At 55.6% G+C, this 18,598-nt stretch overlaps 1 protein-coding gene across 2 annotated transcripts in view; it reads right to left on the bottom strand.

Annotated features, from left to right (window-relative positions):
• Positions 1-18,598, bottom strand: part of DNAH17 (dynein axonemal heavy chain 17) — a gene marked incomplete at its 5' end in the record, with an annotated part of 111,651 nt that overhangs the window by 55,025 nt on the left and 38,028 nt on the right. For both annotated transcript variants that reach the window (XM_082602739.1, XM_082602740.1), the window contains 17 exons: positions 1,537-1,669; positions 2,533-2,670; positions 3,098-3,325; positions 3,515-3,653; positions 4,120-4,277; positions 5,897-6,001; positions 7,093-7,249; positions 7,861-8,021; positions 8,349-8,480; positions 9,194-9,301; positions 9,443-9,568; positions 10,913-11,065; positions 12,042-12,168; positions 12,565-12,656; positions 12,756-13,103; positions 14,011-14,133; positions 15,823-16,071. In XM_082602739.1, coding sequence (XP_082458865.1) covers positions 1,537-1,669; positions 2,533-2,670; positions 3,098-3,325; positions 3,515-3,653; positions 4,120-4,277; positions 5,897-6,001; positions 7,093-7,249; positions 7,861-8,021; positions 8,349-8,480; positions 9,194-9,301; positions 9,443-9,568; positions 10,913-11,065; positions 12,042-12,168; positions 12,565-12,656; positions 12,756-13,103; positions 14,011-14,133; positions 15,823-16,071 — 2,677 coding nt within the window. The remainder of the gene's footprint in view (positions 1-1,536; positions 1,670-2,532; positions 2,671-3,097; positions 3,326-3,514; positions 3,654-4,119; positions 4,278-5,896; positions 6,002-7,092; positions 7,250-7,860; positions 8,022-8,348; positions 8,481-9,193; positions 9,302-9,442; positions 9,569-10,912; positions 11,066-12,041; positions 12,169-12,564; positions 12,657-12,755; positions 13,104-14,010; positions 14,134-15,822; positions 16,072-18,598) is intronic.

Genomic DNA, 18,598 nt, shown 5'->3' with positions numbered 1-18,598 from the left:
TGTCAGGTCCAGCTCTGGGCGGCTCTCGCTGGGGCCACAGGGGCTGAGACCAAGCTCGCCCCCTCTTGTCCCCTCTGGGCCAACACTGGCCTCTCTCTCAGAGGTGGCCAGTGCCCTACTTCAGAGGGACAGCGGAGGCCCTCAGACTGGAGGGGACCTGGCTCATTTCCTGCCCTTCTCCTGACCCCGAGGACCCACCTTTGTGACTCTACCCCTGCCTCTGCCCCCCGACATCCCCCTCAAGTCTGGTCCAGTTCTCAGATTCAACAGCCCTACGTGGAAGGCCACTGCCCCGCCCTGTACCCCTTCATTCACCCCTTCCCTCTTTCATTCATTCACTCAATAAAGGTTTGCTGAGTGGTCTTAAAGAGTCAGGCTCAGGGACTTCCCTGGTGGCGCAGTGGATAAGAATCCGCCTGCCAATTCAGGGGACAGGGGTTCGATTCTTGGCCCGAGAGGATCCCACATGCCGCGGAGCAACTAAGCCCGTGCGCCACAACTACTGAGCCTACGCTCTAGAGCCCATGCTCCACAACAGAAGCCACCGCAACGAGAAGCCCGTGCACCACAACGGAGAGTAGCCCCCACCCGCCGCAACTAGAGAAAGCCCGCGCGCAGCAATGAAGACTCAACGCCACCAAAAATAAAATAAATAAAATTAATTAAAAAAAAACAGGGAAAAAAAAGAGTCAGGCTCAGAGCAGGGGGCGTGGGGACAACTGAAGCCCCTGCCCACCCCACAGAGCTAGCATCCCAGTGGAGGGGGTGATGACGCAAGATACACGTGTGGAAATAGATGCCAAGTCACAAAAAGAAAGCAGGGAGAGGGGCAGAGGGGCATGTGGCGGGCAGGGTCCTCTCACAGAGAGGAGACTGGAGCAGAACCTCCCCGGCTTCCTGTCCCGGGAGGGGGATGCATGGAAGCTTGGGTGGGGCGGGGGTGGGGATGGTCCGTGGTAAGCAGTACACACCCGCCTCTTCCAACCCCTCCAGTGCCCCTTCCTCTGCCTGGACCACCCTTGGGGCCCCCCATCTCCCCTAGCCCCTCACCTGTCCTTTCTCCAATGTCCCGAGTCGTTTTTTTTTTTTTTTTATATAAAGCACAGATCTCATCAAGGCCCTTCCCCAGAGAAACACCATTCCCAGCACCCGAGGCTCCAGCCTGCACTTCAGGACTCTCCTCCTGTGGACCATGGGGTGGGGGCCCGTCTCCCCTCAGCCCTGCTTGAGGCAGGTGTGCTGATGCTCCGGTGTCCATGGCTCCCCCGGTTCCTCCTGCCCAGGAGAGTGAAGCAGCCCCCCTCTGTGGTCTTCCTGCTCTCCGCAAGCACCATCATTGTGCACCACGCATACGTGTGGGCCCCCTCACCACAGCTGGACCTGCTGAGGGCCTCCCTCGGGGGCTCAGCCACGTGCTCACTGCACAGAGGCCGGCCGAGCGGCCACGGCAAAGCGGGCCCGCCGTGGACCCAGGCCTGGGACGCCTGCTCCGAGCCCTCGCCCTCTCGGCCCTGCCGGGGATGCCGTCTGCATTACCATCTTTCCACTCCCTGGTCACCGGGTTGATGATGCCGAAGAGCTCGTCACAGGTGACGGCCTTGGGGTCCAGGTCCACAGAGACCGGCTTCCTCTGCAGGTTCTGATAGGTCTTGTTCAGAGACTTGAGGACCTGCACCGAGGCGGGGGCTGCTCATTCAGGGCCACATCCCGCACCCAGACCCTGAGCTAGGGCCCTTGTGTGAGCTCCAAGGGCCCTTGAAGACCCACAGGCAGAATCCCTGCTCTGGGCCTGCTTTGCTTTGGCGACACGCGGGTGACTTTGCGACCCCCAAACAACGTCCAGGAAGACGCCCTGCGATTGTTCCTGTCTGTGCACAGAGGAGGGCTGCTTGTGCCCAGACCGGGTAAAGTTCATGCCAGTTCCCTGATGATAAAAGTAACGTGCTCGCTGAAAGAAAAATTAAAGGAAGGAAACTACCTGTAATTCCTCCCCCTGCAGAGAAAAGGGTTTCTGAGGACATCTGAGGATGTTTCCCATGGGTATGTGTGTAGACAGATATACACACATTCCTTTTTAGAAAACTGGTTCCTACAGTTTCTGCCTTCTAAAAATAACTTGCAGTGAGCGCCCCTCATGTTACATAGTCTTTGGAAATGATCTTTAATAATAGCGTAATAGTCCATCCTGTGGGTGGCTAGCTGAATACTCGGCTGGTTTAGAATTTTCCGATGTTATGGGTATCAGTCATGTTGGCCGCCGCCCTCTGCTTGCCACTGTGCCCAGGCAGTGGTAGGGGGCGGGGGACAGGAGGGCAGCGGGTTGGCTGCAGAGAGGCGGGGTGACTGATTTCAAGGGGGAAGGAGGAGGAAGAGAGGGGGACCTGGGAGAAGGGCCTCATCGGTGGGACCAGGGTCCGCTGGCCACTCCGCGCCTCCTCCGCTGTCCCCGGCCCCCCGTCACAGCTTCCTTCCCGGTCCGTGACACACTTCCTACCGGGACGCACTGGGCTGGGTCCCCGGCTGGGCATGTACCTGGGACTTGCCACTGCCCGCGTTCCCGATGACGAACACCGAGTGCCTGACTTGCAGCAGTTCCTCCAGCTGCACCACCTTCAGCACGAAGCTCTCCTCCGCCTGCAGCTTGAGCTCCACGATGCTCTGCTTGATGACCTGGGGAAGGCGTGCAGGAACGGGGCGCTGGGCCCACCGTGCAGGGCGAGGGAGCCCCCTGCCCAGTGGAGAGATCAGAAGGGAATAGCGGCCCTGCCCATGGGGATGTTTACGTGCTCTGCCGTGGGTGCTGCTGAGAACCCCGGGCGGGGAATGGGTTTGCCCAAAGCAACCTCCCCTTCCTCTCCCGACCCCCCAGCATGGCAAGAGGGGCTGGAGAGGCAACCCGTGGCCTCAGGACGTTCCTTGGGGCAGAGGGAGGCGTGCATGTGTGGCCATTACCCGCTGGCAGACGTGACCACCACCCCAGTGTGGTACCTGCCACTTAGGCAGATACCCATCCGGCGCGTGGCGGAAATAGGCATCCTCGGCAGGAAGGAGGCCGGGGTGTGGCTTCCCGGACCGGCGTGACCCTGGCTGTACCCACCTTCTCAAAATTCAGGTCCCGTTTCCGAGGCACGTCCAGTGCGGGGAAGAGGTCCCCGATGAGCCCCATGAACACGGGCAGGTCGTCGGCGACAATCTTGGGGATGTTGAAGTCCCTGAGTGCCCTCATCAGCACCTGGTCCTCTGCTCGGCTGGGGTCGCCCCTCTTCAGGGAGCCGGCCACCACCAGCACAGACTTGATGGCTCGCAGGCCCCAGTCATAATGATCCTGCGAGTGGAGGGCAGGGGCGGGCGGGCGTGAGCGCCCCGGCAGGCGGTGGGGGCGGGCTGGGACCGAGGCCAGCCTGCCGCTAGGACGTGTGGAGGCTCCACCAGGCTGCCTGGGAGGCATGCGGGCCACCTGCGTTTGTAACCCCTCCCGACCCCAGCTCTGCGGGCCCCGGACGCTGTCACACACCTGCTTTGACAGCAGCTCTTTACACAAGGTGTAGAGCGTGATGAACTTCCTGGCCAGAAGGCGGGCCTCCAGAAAGCCCTCAGACACCAGCATGATCTCGCATATCAGTTCAAAGTCGGGGACCACCATGGCGCAGGGCCTGAGGGGGTCAGAGGGGTCTGCCTTGGCTTCTCCCCCTCTTCCAACCATGCCCCCACCTGCCCCTGGTCACCTCGGGGCACACCTCACCTGCCAGGAGGAGCACAGCGTCACTGGCTGAGAGTCTAGGCGCAGAGCCGGGTTCCCAGGCCCCCTCCCGCCGCCTGGCTCTGCTTCCCGCCTCACTTGTTCCTCCTACACCCCGCACAGGGGCGTCTCCAGGCCCTGCATCCCTTTAACTCAACTCCTCTGAGACTCACCTGAGCCCTGTGCTCCCTCACTGGCCGGTTGTGCCTGAAACGGGACCTCCACCCCAGGTGTCAGAGGCCCTGGCCGGCTGGTCCCTCTCACTCGGGCCTTGTCTCCAGACTCCTCCTCTCCCACAGCCCCCTCTGGCCGGCCTCGCCCTCTGCCCTCCGCAGCCCCCTCCTGGGCACTTCCTCATGCCATCCCCGCCCACCACACACCTGAACAAGGCCTTTAAGTTCTCGGGCAGCTCCGCACGTCCGGCGTACCCGGGGTTCATGGTGATGAAGAGGCCAACGGTGGGGATGAGGCTTATCATCTCTCCCAGGAAATTAAACGTTTCTTTCTTGGCCCGAATTGCATCTTGGATACATTTTACCTAAACAGTGGGTACACAGACGCATTCACGTGGGAATGACCACCTTCGACGGGCTGGACAGATCTTCGTTTGTGCTAAAGCGTGTGGCTGTGAATTTGCAGAGGACCTTCCTGATTTCTTTTTCTTTTTTAAAATTAAACCTTAAACTTTGATACAACTGTAGATTCACATGCAGTTGTAAGAATGAACGTGGAGGGGATCCCATAGGCCCCTCCCCGGCGCCCCCCAAGGGTGACCGTAGTGCAGCATCACCACCAGGACAGCAACGTGGAGATGATGGGACATCTCTGTGACCTCAGGTGTTGTCACCCTCTATAGCCACCCCCACCGTTCTCCCAGCCTGCCCTCCCCTGACCCCCTGCAACCACTCATCCGCTCCCGTTTCTGTGATTCTGTCTTTCGTGAACGTTAGTAAGCGGGATGGTACAGTGTGTCATCTGAGACGGGCTTTGGTCACTCAGCGAGACGCCCTGGGGATTCCTCCAGGTTGTGGCTGTTCCTTGATATTACTGAGTGGCGTTCCACCCCCTAGCTGTTCTGTGTGTCCCGTTCCTGCTCAGGCAGTGTGACCCGTGGGAGGGCTGATTGGTAGCCATCCCCACATCAGAAAGTCAGCCCCAGGTGAAATCTGAATTCAGGGATCATACGCTGCCTTTGACCCTCGGTGGTGCTGAGCAGCTGCAAACCTCCACGTCACCACTGGAGGGCGCCCTGCAGCCACAGTTTAAGCCCTGACCTAGGAGCCTGGGGCTTTGGAGCAAAGCGCACCCTTAGTTGTCCAGGACTTTCCTCCCAGACTGGTCTGCAGCCTGCGGCTCACAACCCAGCAGGGCAGGGGCTGGCGGTGGGACCCCTCCCCTCCACATGGAGCCTCTCCTAATGTTCCGTTCCAGTTCCTGCTCCTCCATCTGAGTCAACAGAGCTCTACGTAATTATCCTGGGGTGTGTGCACTGACTTTGGGGGAAGGGGTCCCCAAGGCAGCCGTCAGCATTGCCCATGGGTCCAGGGGGCGCTGGTTGCCCTCGTCCTCTCTTTGCCGTACTGGCCTCCAGCCCCAGGGCTTGGGGATAGTTCCATGTCTATGCCGAGGTGGGGAAACAACAGTGGAGGAGGCCAGCTACCTGCACTCACCCCTAATCCTGCCAGCAAGCCCATTCTACAGATTAGAAGATGAAGGCACAGAGAGTTCAAATAAAGCCCAGAACTAGGCAGTCCTGCACTCTGTCATGGGTGTTCCCAAACTACTCGGGCTCATTTCCTCCTTCTCTCCCTCCCAGCGAGTGCCCTTGTCTAACTGATAAACTCCTAGACATCCTCCAATGCCCAGCTCCATTGGTAATTGAGACAAAGCCCTCTGTCCTGGTCCCCTAGGCAAAACTGATTATCTCCTCATCTGTATTCGGTTACATATGTGACACTGGGCCTGATCCTTACTGTTTCCCTTCTGTGGGCCCCACCAGACTGTGGGCCCCTGAAGGACAGGGCTGGGGTCCCGCTCACCTTTGTGCCACACCCCCAACTCAGTGAGGCTGACATGAGCCTACAGGAAAGCTGACGAGCCCCAAGCCGTCAGGGCAGTGAGTTCCCGTACGTGACCCAGAGACCACGCGGGCCCTACCTGTACGGCAATCACAGACAAGACCTCCACGGAGATTCGATTAAACTCATCGAAGCAGCCCCAGGCTCCAGTCTGGGCCAGGCCCTTGTAGATATTGCCACAGGACTAGAAAGGGTGAGATGGGAGAAGCACATGTGGAGAGCCCTGCCGGGAGCCCCTACCTGCCCTATCAGCCCCCTGGCTGAGGGTCCGGCTTGGGAACTTAGGGGCCCTCAGAGGCTAGAGGCAGGACGTTCACTCCCTGGGAGGGTTAATCCTGCCCGGGGCTGGGTGCCAGGAAGAGCCCAGACCCTCCCTGGCATGGGGGCTTTGCCTGGGCTCAGGTAAGTGAGTTTGTGTAAAGTTCAGCCCTTGCATTTTCCACCAGCACACAAGAGAGGGGGCTTCCCTCTAAGGTAGGGGGATGGACGGCAGGCCCCAGCTGGATAATCAGGATGATTCTTCAACGTTTATATACAGGATTCCTTCTGGGAAGATCCAGCTTCAGATTTCACTTTACTAAAACCCAGAAGGCCAGTGTGGGCTGTGGCCTTGAGTCAGAAGGGGCAGCTGTCCCCACCCTCAGCCTCAAGATGGGGTCCCCTGGACTGTGGGGCTCCGATGGGGGTGGGGCAGGGAGGCCCCCTGCAGGCCCGAGCTCCTGATCTCAGTGTCCCCCCGGCCCCCAGGGGCTGCTTTGACCTGACCTCCATGGTCACCTCTCTTCCGGGCCCTTTGAGAAGTGTGGCTGTACTGCAAAGTGTCCAGTGACCGCTAGGACGCGGCCCCTACCCTATACCCGCCCCTCATGCTACCCCGCCCCCCAAGCTCTCAAAGGTGCTCACTCCGTCTGGTGCCCCCAATTGCCGGGGACAAGCTTGGAATGTAGGTTGGGAGGGGTTACCTCCCCGGGGGAAGCAGGACGTTTGGGGATGCTTGTGCCCACCCTGAAAGCCTCTACCAGACACGCTGGTCATGCTGCAGAGGCCCAGCCTCCCAGGAGGGCCAAGGCTGCCAGTGGGGGCACCACTGCTCAGTCTGTCCGTCTGGTGGACGCCGTCAGCAAACTGGGGAGCTGGTGCCTCCTGCCTGGGTCCGGCCTGCAGTGTCCACACATCTAGAGCTCACTTGGGGCGAGGAGGCTGTGCCTTCTGAGGGAGGGGCCGTGGGTGGTCCTCCCTGGGGACTTCAGACACCTCTGGGCCTGGGATGCGTACCTTGTAGTCCATCTGCTTGGAGCAGTTGAAGACGTAGACCATGGTGCCCAGGGCTCTGCCCAGGTCCTTGGTTGTCTCTGTCTTGCCAGTTCCGGCGGGGCCAGAGGGGGCTCCGCCCATGATCAGGTGGAGGGACTGGGTCAAGGTTATATAGCACCTGCAAAGGACCTCCAATCACCTCGCGGGCGGCAACCCCACAGCCGCCCGCTTTCTTTCACTGTGGTTCAGTGACACCCCCCAAGCCCCAAGGAGGCACCAAAGGGAGCCGGTGGGAAGCGCTTGTGATGTCACCAAAGAGCAGACACCGTCTTGCCGGGGCGGATGCCACGTGGGGGCTGTACCCACCAGGGCATTAGAGGAGGGCTCCCTGCCTAACCTAACAGTCACTTCACAGGCACTGATGGTTCGCTCTGAGCAGCTGCTGGTCTGAGTGCTTTTTGGTGTTAAATGACTCGCTTGACCCTCAACGAGCTGCTGAGGATTTATAAAGTAATGTCCCCACTTGCGCAGGTCCTCAGACAGGCTGAGCAACACCCCCAAGGCCGTACAGCCAGTGTCGGAGGGAGGGAATAAGATCATGGCCTCTGAGTCTGGGTGCCTGGCCGGTAGCAGGACTGAATCTGACCCAAATGCCCGGACCCGTCAGCCTCAGCAGGGCACGTTCGGGTCTGACAGCGCGAGGACTCACGGGGAAGGGCCCAGAGAACAGTGTGAGTCCCCCGCTGCACTGCTCAGGGCCAGGCAGGAAGGTGGCCGGTGGGTCCTCACCTGTCGGTGAGCGGGGTGATGACCAGCCGTGGAGTGTTGCCCAGGTACTCGTACGAGTACTGGATCTGGGCATCGCAGATGTTGGCAAAGCAGTGCTTCTTTTCCTCATCCCAGCGGTGCCGCAGCTGGGACTGCCAGGTGAAGGCCTGGGCGCTCTCCACCTGCGGGAGGGGCAGGCCGGTGTGCCTCCTGCTGGCCCCTGCCCTGGGGGTACTCCCCGGCTTCCAGCCCCTCCCGTGGTGCCCACATCAAGCCTAACTCCGTGCGCCACTGAGTCTCACTGAACCGTGGGCACCCAATTGGGCTGCTTGGCCAGTCGCTTACCAGGGCTGAGAGAAGGGATGCAGGAGGTGGTAGCCACTACCTGGAGTCATGTCGCCCGCCTCCCTCAACCCAGGAGGAAGCAGCGATAACTGGGATGGGGGCGTGCGCTGGGGTCCCAGGCACCAGCCCCCCGCGGGGTTCCCGGCCCTTCCCGGCGCCCGTGCCTTGGCAGTGATCATCTTGGCGACCACGTCCCGGGCATGGACGTCGATGGTACAGATGGTCGTGACCTTCACCCTGTCCCCGGCGCTGAGGTTTCCGATGAGCAGGGTAATGAGCGCATTCAGCTGACTGATCTGCAGGAGAGAAGGCGCCTTGGCTGGGACACCGATTGCGGGGCGCACTCCGGGCTGGGGGGTCCCCCACGGTCGGGTAGGGAAGACCCCCGTGCTCTTGTTCACAACAACGAGACACAGAAAGAAGCTCTCGCTGTCCCCCAACTGGGGGTGGGGAACGCTGGGGAACAGGTCCCCACGCAGAATATAAAGGAGCCACTACAAATGGTGTAGAAGATCGGATGCCGTGAAAGATGGCGGACGTTATGTAAAACCAGGATTTTAAAGCTGTGTGGACAGTTTATGTATCTTTGCCTAGGAATCGATTATATGCACACGAAAAGATTAGAATGTTAGATAAGAATTTGTTGACGGGGTTATATATGGGTGGTGGGGTTTTTGGTTGCTTTCGCTTTTATTTTAAAAGTTATCTTTAGTTTCTAAATTTCTAACCAAGAATCTTTTAAAAAGTTGAATCAAAAGTGGCCCCCACTTGCTGCAACTAGAGAAAGCCCTCGCACAGAAACGAAGACCCAACACAGCCAAAAATAAATAAATAAATAAATTTAAAAATAAGAGAATTAAAGTCATGTACTTCTAAAGCAGTTACTCTCAGGCAGAAGGATGTTGGGGGGTGCCAGTACTTGGTTGCTTTTGACCCACAGAAATGGCAGTGGCACAGGGGGCACCTCAGAGCAAGAAGCTTTGGATGGACATGGGATGGGGGCACACACCTGTTTCTTGTTGTAATCTTTGATGGCGTTTTCGTAGCCTTCCTCCAGCCTGGCAAACGCCAGGCCCACCTCGGTTGTCCACCAGATCTGGGTGCACGAGAGCGCAACCTGAAAACAGAGCGGCCCCCGGCCCCCCGCCAACGTGAGCATCGTTCAGTGTGACAGAAGAGTTCACAACAGTAAGGTGGCTGTTCTCCACCCACTGTGGCTAACCCAGGACAGGTGAGCTCCGTTCACCCAGCCTCAGACCTGGGCAGGGTAGTCAAAGATCCACTGCTCCCTTGGCTTCTCCTCGTAGGTCACCACGGCTTCCGGGATCTTGTGGCGGAGTGTGGCGCACATCCTTTCCAACACCCGGTTCAGCCAGACCTCCACCTGGGGACGGAGCCACAGGGACCAGAGAGGGGTGAGCACAGCTCATTCTGATGGCTTGCTTTGTCATTTAAAAATTAAATGACCATTTGTCATCATCCTCCTCATCATCCCAGGGGTAGAAATAGCCAGGTTTTCAGAGCAGTAAGAATGACCAGCTTGAAAAATGTGGTCAGCAAGCCCAGCTGTACCCGCAAAACTAGTTGCATTGGGCATTCGTGTGCATTAACTGTTTCTACACAGAGAAGGGAGGGGAAACCAGAGAAAAATCAAGAGGAGAAGATAGTCTATGTCTGACCCTATGAAGTGGTGCCGATGTGCAGAGATGCGGGGCCTGTCTCCCAGCCCCGCTGCCCCGTGTCCCTTACTAGTGGAGCCCCCACTAGCTCCCCAGGTGCATCATCTCAGGGTCTTAGATTGTCATGTGGACAAACCTGCTGACGAGCCTTGTGTGTTATCTTAAAATACAAAACTTCAGCTAACTGCAACCGGGGGGAAAATACCCAAATGAGATAATTGGGTTGATTTTTCTTTTAAACTACAAAGACAGTGCAGGCAGAGCTCGCTGTAGTACGTGCTTATGTCTGTAAGCAGTTACGTGTGGGAAGCATCTGAACAAACTGAGGACTGGATCTTGCCACCGGCCCGCCAACCCCATCTGGCCAGGTTCTCCAAATTCACGTTGTGGGAGCTCGGGTTTTCTTGCGTGAGATTTTTACCCCCCAAGCTGACTTACCTCTGAATTACATTTTGCTTAGTCTAATGTCAAGATTGATTGGGAGGCTTGATCAATACTTGGGCAAAGAGATTGGGGGACGGGGGGTGTGGAAGGCAGCCAGGAAGCTTGCTGTCAGCAGAAGGGAGCAGCCACCTGGGGTGGGGGAAAGCTGGAAAGGGGGCCGGGCTGCCCAAGGTAAAGGGACCCCTCTGCTAAATCAAAGCAGTAAAGCCCCTTATGCTGAGCAGGGATGAGAACTGGTTGGTTCAGGTGTGTGTGGCCCCCTTCAAAGCAGGGGGCGGGTGCCGCTAACACTAACTCCTTGGCATTAATAATAATAAATAAAATAATAAAGACTCAATGGCATTAATACACCTTTTCTCCCCCTCCCTCCCCTCCTTTCTCTTCTTTTTTTTTTCCTCACAATGCACCTCATACTGTGTGGGTAAGGCTGTGCTGGAAATTCTATAGAGAAGCCCCTTAAGCATTTGTTCTGAGAGGCAGAGGGAAGAGGAGAGAGGGATGGTCCCAGGCTGGGGGTGACAGCCTGTCTGAGGCCGTGTAGCCCTATACACGCTGCACTGTTGTCCTGGGTTGGGGCGGGGGTGTCCATCCACACACGCACGCACCTGCCCCAAGAGGTCACATTCCCGGTCAAAGTCCACGTACTCATCCTCTTTGCTGTACATGCCCAGGCCAAACCTGAGCGGCTTCCCGTCGGTGTCGAGGCGGAACTTCAGTTTACACAGGCTGTCAAAGAGCTTGGACAGGTGGCGGCTCACCTGGATTGGGCGGGGGGGATCACTGGATTTTGCAGCCAAGGGGTGCAAAGGCGGGAGACACGAAGCCTGGGTCTTCCTCGGGTGGTTTTAAGCATCTTTTTTTTTTTGGCTTATACTCCCCCCCACCCCCCACCCCCGCCTCTGGGATGTTGACTGAACGCACTTAGCCAACAAATGGCAAAAACTGCTCTCAGGCGGACCCTTCCGAATGTCTGTTCCTGAAGATTTCTTTTCCTTGAGAAGGTTCTGTCCTGGGCATGGGACCCGCGTCCCTAGGTCAGACGCTCAGAACCTAAATTGTGGGCCACCCTGTGGCTACCTTCTTGTGCGTCTGGAACTTCATGATTTAAAATAAGATACAGTCACTTCCCTTCGCCGGGGTAGCTAACCCTCCTTTCTTTTAGAAGAGGAACCTCAAGGGACCTTTTCTTCCTGGCGCCTGGGATGTATTAGGATGAGCGGGCGTGTCTCTAAGAAACGGGCATCGGGCTTCCCTGGTGGCGCAGTGGTTGAGAGTCCGCCTGCCGATGCAGGGGACACGGGTTCGTGCCCCGATCCCGGAAGATCCCACATGCCGCGGAGCGGCTGGGCCCGCGAGCCATGGCCGCGGAGCCTGTGTGTCCGGAGCCTGTGCTCCGCAACGGGAGAGGCCACAGCAGTGAGAGGCCCGCGTACAGCAAAAAAAAAAAAAAAGAAAAAAAAAAAAAGAAACGGGCATCTCACCCATTTTCCAGAGGACGCGGATGAGGCTCGGGGAGGGAAGCGCAGGGTCTGAGACCAGTCCCAGGTCTTTCTGTCATGGCCCAGCCCCTGGTTTCAGGTGTGGATGACCTCGTGGAGGTGCCACGGGGACACCTGTGGACACTCCTCCAACATCCCAGGGCCACCTGGACATGGAGCCAAGCAGGGACCTGCCTGGAGCCTGGAGGCCGCACCTGAGGTCGGCCTCTCTTCACAACGCCAGGGGCCCACCTACCTCCACGGGGTCATTTCCATTGGAGAGAATGTCCAGAAGGTCAGCTGAGGAGACAAAGTAGAACCTTGGGAAAGCCAGTCTTTTTGTCTCTAAATAGTCGGCCAAGGCCTTTTCACACACGGCCAACCTTGGGGGAGGAAACAAGGCTGCTGAGTCCTGCTCAGTAGAGGGTATTTTCCAGCCCACCCTTCCACGCGCTAGACGGACAGCCCCGGAGACGCCCGGGCTGTTCACAGCTCCAGTTTGATTCAAATCTTCCACACTTGTTCTCTGCTAGCCCCTGACCTGGTGGGTGTCCCCAGGTATGATGGGGTATAGTTTAATCTCTGCAGTCAATGCTTCTCCTGAGGCTGAAGGCCTGCTCTGTGGCCGGCGTGGCAGGATGTGGCCTGAGAGCTTGCACTCTGAGGAAGGGGATGTGTTAACCCACAACCTGGGGCTTTCCCCGTCCTGGCCAACAATGGGCCCATGACTCGGGTTTCTGCCACAGTGAAGCCCCTCCCCTGGACAGTGTGGGACCCACCTCTTCTTCAGGTTCTCAAGTTTGTTATAGAGACCAGGTTTGTTGGTGGCTTCGACCACGTTGGGTGTTTTCACCGCCTCCTCCATCAAGGCCTGGGAAGAGAAAGGGACCGCCATGGCATCAGGAGCCCGTTTTCTCCAACGGAGCCATTTTTGAAACTGCCCAGGCAGGAGCGAGAGAGCTGTGCTCACCTTAAACTCCTGGTCGATGTCATCAAAGTGTTTGGAGTCCTCCGGCAGCTGGGCGCGGATGTCTTCGGAACCAATGAAGATGCTCTCCAGGTGGCTCCAGGTTCTCTGGACCTCGAACCAGATGGAGATGACCGAGTCCGCTGTGGACAGCTTCTGCTGCCAGCTCGTCACCTCCTTCAGGAAGTGGGACAGGTACTTGGACATCATCAGGTTCTGCAGCTGCACCTGGCTGTCCTCCAGCGTCTCCACCAGCACCTCATCCGACTTGAGCATCATGGTGCCTGTCCGCGGGTGCTGCTCGTGCTCAAACTCCATGGTGGACCAGGTACTATCTAGGGCTTTCAGCACCTTTTGGGGGAACAGAAATCGGGTCAGCAAGTGTCTGGTATGAGGGGCTGAAAAGGACCCAGAATTTCCTAGAACATGGAAGGAAGCCCTTCAGAAAGGAGGGGCTTTTCAGAAAGCCAAAATGTTCATGCCAATGTTATTTACAATGGCCAACAGATGGAAACAACCCAAATGTCCCTCAATGGATGAACAGATCAACAAAATGTGGTGTATTCATATAATGAAATATTATTTGGCCATACAAAAGAATGAAGCACAGGCACATGCTACAACATTAAGGAAACTTGAAAACATGCTTAGTGAAAGAAGCCAGACACTGAAGCCCACATATTATATGTTTCCATTTATATGAAATGTCCAGAAAAGGCAAACCTACAGAAACAGAAAGTGGGTTAGTGGTTGCTTAGAGCTGGGGTGGGGGGTATGAGAAGATGGGGGGGTCATAGCTAAAGCATCTGGGTTTCATTGCTTTTTGAGGAGATGAAAATGTTCTAAAATTGACTAATCCTAATATGTGATGGTTGCACATATCTGTAAATATGCTAAAAGCCATTGAATTGTACACTTTAAATGGGTGAATGGTATGGTATGTGATTTAGAGCTCAATAAGTCTGTTAAAAAAAGAAAGCCAAAATGTGACAATTCAAACTCAAAAAACAGGGGAGGAGAGAGGTCTGAATTGCAAAGGAGTCATCCAGAGTTTCCCTGTGTCCTGGAACTGCCCCAGGTACTGGCTGATCGCCAGCCCTCCTGCCCCCTCCCCCCCTTCATCTTCTCAGAAGGCAGAGGCAGGATGGACCACAAATGAGGGGGCTTCGTAGGAGAGGAGAGTTCAGCAGGGTCAGGCAGGTGGATCGGGTTCAGAATCATCCCCTACAAAACGCACTCTGCTGTCAACAAAGGATACCTTTTCCATGCCAGACTCTTTCACAGCCTTGTCTACGATGTTTCGGACCTCGTCCTCGTATTTATGTAGGTTCAGCTGGAGTAAATCCGCCAGGGTGGTCTCATCTGACATTTCAAATTTCACCTACGGGGAAAAAAAATAGGCACATTCCACGTAAGGTCACATGTTCTCCAGTTGAGGGACAGCTTTGTCCTTCATGGAGAGGCAGGGGAGGGAGGAACCCAGGCCATGGCGGGGGCATTGGAAGCTCCGTGACTTGGGCAGTCACTTCTCCAGGCCTCGCCTCTCCTCCTTGTAAAACTGGTAACAGCAGAGTCCACTGATAGGGGATTGAGTAGTGTCCCCCCCAAATTCATGTCCACCTGGACCTCACAATGTGACCTTATTTGGAAATAAAGTCTTTGCAGCTGTTAAGGATCTTGAGATGAAATCGTCCTGGATCAACTGCACGGAACCTAAATCTGATGACAGGTGTTTTCATCAGAGAAAGGGGAGGGAGATGTGAAATGCAGAAGAGCCCACGTGACCACTGAGTCAGGGATTGGAGGGATGCGGCCACAAGCCAAGGATCGCCTGGGGCCACCGGAAGCTGGAAGAGGCAGGGAAGGGCCCTCGCCTAGACTGCCAGAGGGATCACGGTCCTGCTGACACCTTGATTTCAGCGTTTTGGCCTCCAGAGCCAGGGAAGAGTACACTTCTGTGGTTTTAAGCCCCCCATGGTGTGGGGCTTTGTTACAGCAGTCGCAGGACCTGATCCACCACCTCAGGAAGCTGCCGTGTTAGTGACGGTTGTGGCCAAGTCACGGGTACTATTACTCCAGTAACAATACCAGGTATTTTCATGGTGTCACCCAGTCCTCAAATCCTTCTCGCTGTCACATAGACAGACATTTCCAGGCCCTGATTCCAAGCCTGCCATGGAAACTGGTTTAATCAAGTGATGGAATCGAGCGTCTCTCAATCATGGCTGGAAAAATACCTGCCCGGGTCTTAACAGTCCTCGGTGATGCCCAGTTCCTGGGACGTTTTAGTTGCTTGTTGATCACCGCCCGGGGGTCTCTCCCAGGCCTTGGATGGGGTACACGAGCCTGCTGGCCAGTGGTCTCAGCACTCAGGATAACCCTTCTGCTCGTCTGTTTCTCCCCGCCAAGGCCCAGGCCACATCCTGTGTGTCCCTGAAGCCGTTCCTGCCCTTCCCTCGCCATGGAGGTGACTGCCTACTCGATGCCCCTAGAACCACCCCTGAGCATCCCATTCGGCATCCCAAACACCGTGGCCCACGCTGTTCTTTCTTCCTTTGCTTCCCTGAGAGCAGAGCCCGTGTTCTGTCTCTCTGCATCCTTGGCATCTACGTGGGGCCTCTGCAGAGCAGCCGTTCCACAGAGTTTTGTTCAATGTTTGCTGACAGTGGGGATGCTCCTATTTGCCTTCTGTGAGTGTCAAGGCCAGTGACCCCCCACTGGGGAATATCCCTGGGAAAATTTGGGCACTAGGACTCTGTGCTCCTGTGGTGCATGGGGGACTCGGGGAGCTATTCCTCCACCCCAAACTTCCTGAGCCCCAGGGACATTCACCTTACAACCAGAACTGGCTGCATAATTTGAGGGGGCTGGTGCAAATGAAAATGATGGGGTCCCTCGTTAAAAAATTATTAAGGACTTCAACGTGGTGACAGTAGAGCATCCAACCCAGAGCGGGGCCCCTCTGAGTGCAGAGCCCGAGCATGCTCAAAGCCGGCTTTCTCAGCATCAGCCCCGCCCATCCTGTAGCGAGTTCCCAAGGAGCAGGGCCTCCTCCCCTGACGCGCGGTACCTGGGTGGCCTGCATGAGCTGCTGCCAGTGGCGGCTCCGGATGGCAGGGTTCTGCAGCTCACTCACGGCGCGCAGGGACGTGATCATGTTCTTCACGGTGTTGTCCAGCCCCACGAAGGCATCCCAGCCCTTCATCTCCTTGTCCAGGGACCTCACATCCTTGGCGAACTTCTGACAGTCTATGTCCATCTGCTCGACGTTGATGTTCCTCCACTTGGTGGTCTTCCAGTCACCGATGCTGCTGTTGACCTGAGATGGAAACTCTCACTGTCTCCTTTACTGGGGACAGTTCAGGAAGGCACCTGTGCCACCTTCCTGCCATTGCTCTCAGGGAGCAAAATCCAATGAGTCTTGAGAACTAGTGACAGAGCTTGGTAAAGTGGGTGGATACCAGGGGAAAAAAACCAACAACAACCCAGTTCTATCATGAAAGATTCAACTTAAAAGTCAGCAGTTACGAGATATTTTGACAAAACGTGGGCCCTGTCACTGCTCACCAGGATCTAGTTCTGTCCCACTTCTTGGTGCAGCCACGTAAGTTGCCTCGACCAATGGAATGTGGGTGATGCCCGACACTTGGGGGCAGAAGCACTGGGTTGCCAACGCCTGACCCACAGTTCCTTCCGTCTGCCTTGGCAATGGTGGATGCGTGCATTGAGCTGCCCAAGGGTTGCTTGGAACTGGAGTGTGGACTTTGCGTGAACGAGAAATACATGTCTGTGGTTAACTACACACAGTTTTGGGGTTTTTTTTTTAGGGCTGTGTGTCACTGCACAGTAACCTAGCTGATACTGACTGATTAAAAGCATCAGAAGAGGGCTTCCCTGGTGGCGCAGTGGTTGAGAGTCCACCTGCCGATGTAGGGGACACGGGTTCGTGCCCCAGTCCGGGAATATCCCACATGCCGCAGAGCGGCTGGGCCCGTGAGCCATGGCCGCTGAGCCTGCACATCCGGAGCCTGTGCTCCGCAACGGGAGAGGCCACAACAGTGAGAGGCCTGCGTACCCCCAAAACAAAACAAAACAAAACAAACACTAGAAGATGTTTCACTCACGACAGGATGAAACAAGACACAGGCACTACTGGGGGACAACCCTACCAAGAGTGGAGACAGAACCCTGTGAAGCCACAGTCTTTAATTCAGGGTAGGCTGAGAACAGCTGTGAAGCTGGACGGGCCGGTCCTGGAGGGGGTCAGAAGTTGCTGAGACAGGCTTGGGGTGGAAAGATGCGGTCTTGACAGACATCCGTGTCAGATAAAGACAAACAACTGGGGTGTTTACAAGAGATTTACCTTGCAGATCCCAAGACTCGAAACCTTAATCCCCACAGGAATTGATGGCCCTTTCTGGTGGGTTTAAGCTGCTCTGTATCCTGTTATCATAAAATTGTCCCGGCTAGTTTGTTTTGGAGAAATTTTCTTGCAACACCCTGACCAGAAATGCTTATCGTTATCTCCTGGGAAAAGTAACCTGTATTCTTGAGTCTGTGCTAAGTGTTGTTTATCGAGGGAAAGGCAGCATCCTGCTCTGACTTCACCGACTGTTCAGTAATGTCGTTCATGCACAAAGAGACTTGAATTCAGTGAACTGCGAAAAAAATAAAACATCGAGAGGCATCGATGGGTTCTCTCTCTTTGGGGGTGGTTGTGAGGTAGCCTGGGGCTCCAAAGATTTTTTTCCGCCTCTCTGTGAGAAATAGGTAGATTCAGCATGGTCAGGATGAAGACATTTACAGCATTTTACTATGATGTAATTAAAAAAAATAAGATAACTGACAAGACAGAGCCTGCTCCTGGGTGGGGACAGTGAATATGGTTCTCAAGAGGGGAATTCTCCCCGGATTAGCTCATGGAGTAGATTTAACTCTAGCTACAGTGGTAAGGGTTTTCTTTTGGAGGGAGGAGGATTTGTCAGAGACTCTGAAGTTCGTTCAAGAGCACAAGAGAGAAGAGCTAACACACTCAGAGAGCGAACTTATGGTCACCAGGGGGAAAGAGCGGGGAGGGACAGATTGGGAGTTTGGGATTGACAGGTACACACTGCTGTATTTAAAATGGATATGTGTAGGGACTTCCCTGGTGGCGCAGTGGTTAAGAATCTGCCTGCCAATGCAGGGGACATGGGTTCGAGCCCTGGTCCGGGAAGATTCCAAATGCTGCAGAGCAACTAAGCCCATGTGCCACAACTACTGAGCCTGCGCTCTAGAGCCCGAGAGGCACAACTACTGAGCCCAAGCGCCGCGAATACTGAAGCCCGCGCGCCTAGAGCCCGTGCTCCGCAACAAGAGAAGCCACCGCAATGAGAAGCCTGCGCACCGTAACAAAGAGTAGCCCCCGCTCGCCGCAACTAGAGAAAGCCCGCGCAGAGCAACAAAGATCCAAAGCAGCCAAAAATAAATAAATAAATACATTAACAAAACAAATTAAATGGATACATGTATATGTATGGCTGAGTCGCTTTGCTGCGTATCTGAAACCATCACATTGTTAATCGGCTATACTCCAATATAAAATAAAAAGTTTTAAAAAAACCTGAATTGTATATGGAATAAATACTTTAATTTCTCTAAAAAAAAAAAAACATAACCAGGGACTTCCCTGGCGGTCCAGTGGTTGGGACTCTGTGCTTCCACTACAGGGGGCACGGGTTCGATCCCTGGTTGGGGAACTAACATCCTGCATGCCTTGTGGCATGGCCAAAAAAAAAAATTAAAAAAATAAAATTAAGCCATTATCTATAAAAAAAAAAAAAAAAGATAACCAACAAGGAGCTACT

Source organism: Mesoplodon mirus (genome assembly GCF_964341445.2).
Source record: "Mesoplodon mirus genome assembly, chromosome: 18".
Taxonomy (NCBI): domain Eukaryota; kingdom Metazoa; phylum Chordata; class Mammalia; order Artiodactyla; family Ziphiidae; genus Mesoplodon; species Mesoplodon mirus.
Note: the sequence above shows the minus strand (reverse complement) of the source record. Positions and strands in the feature narration are given on the sequence as shown.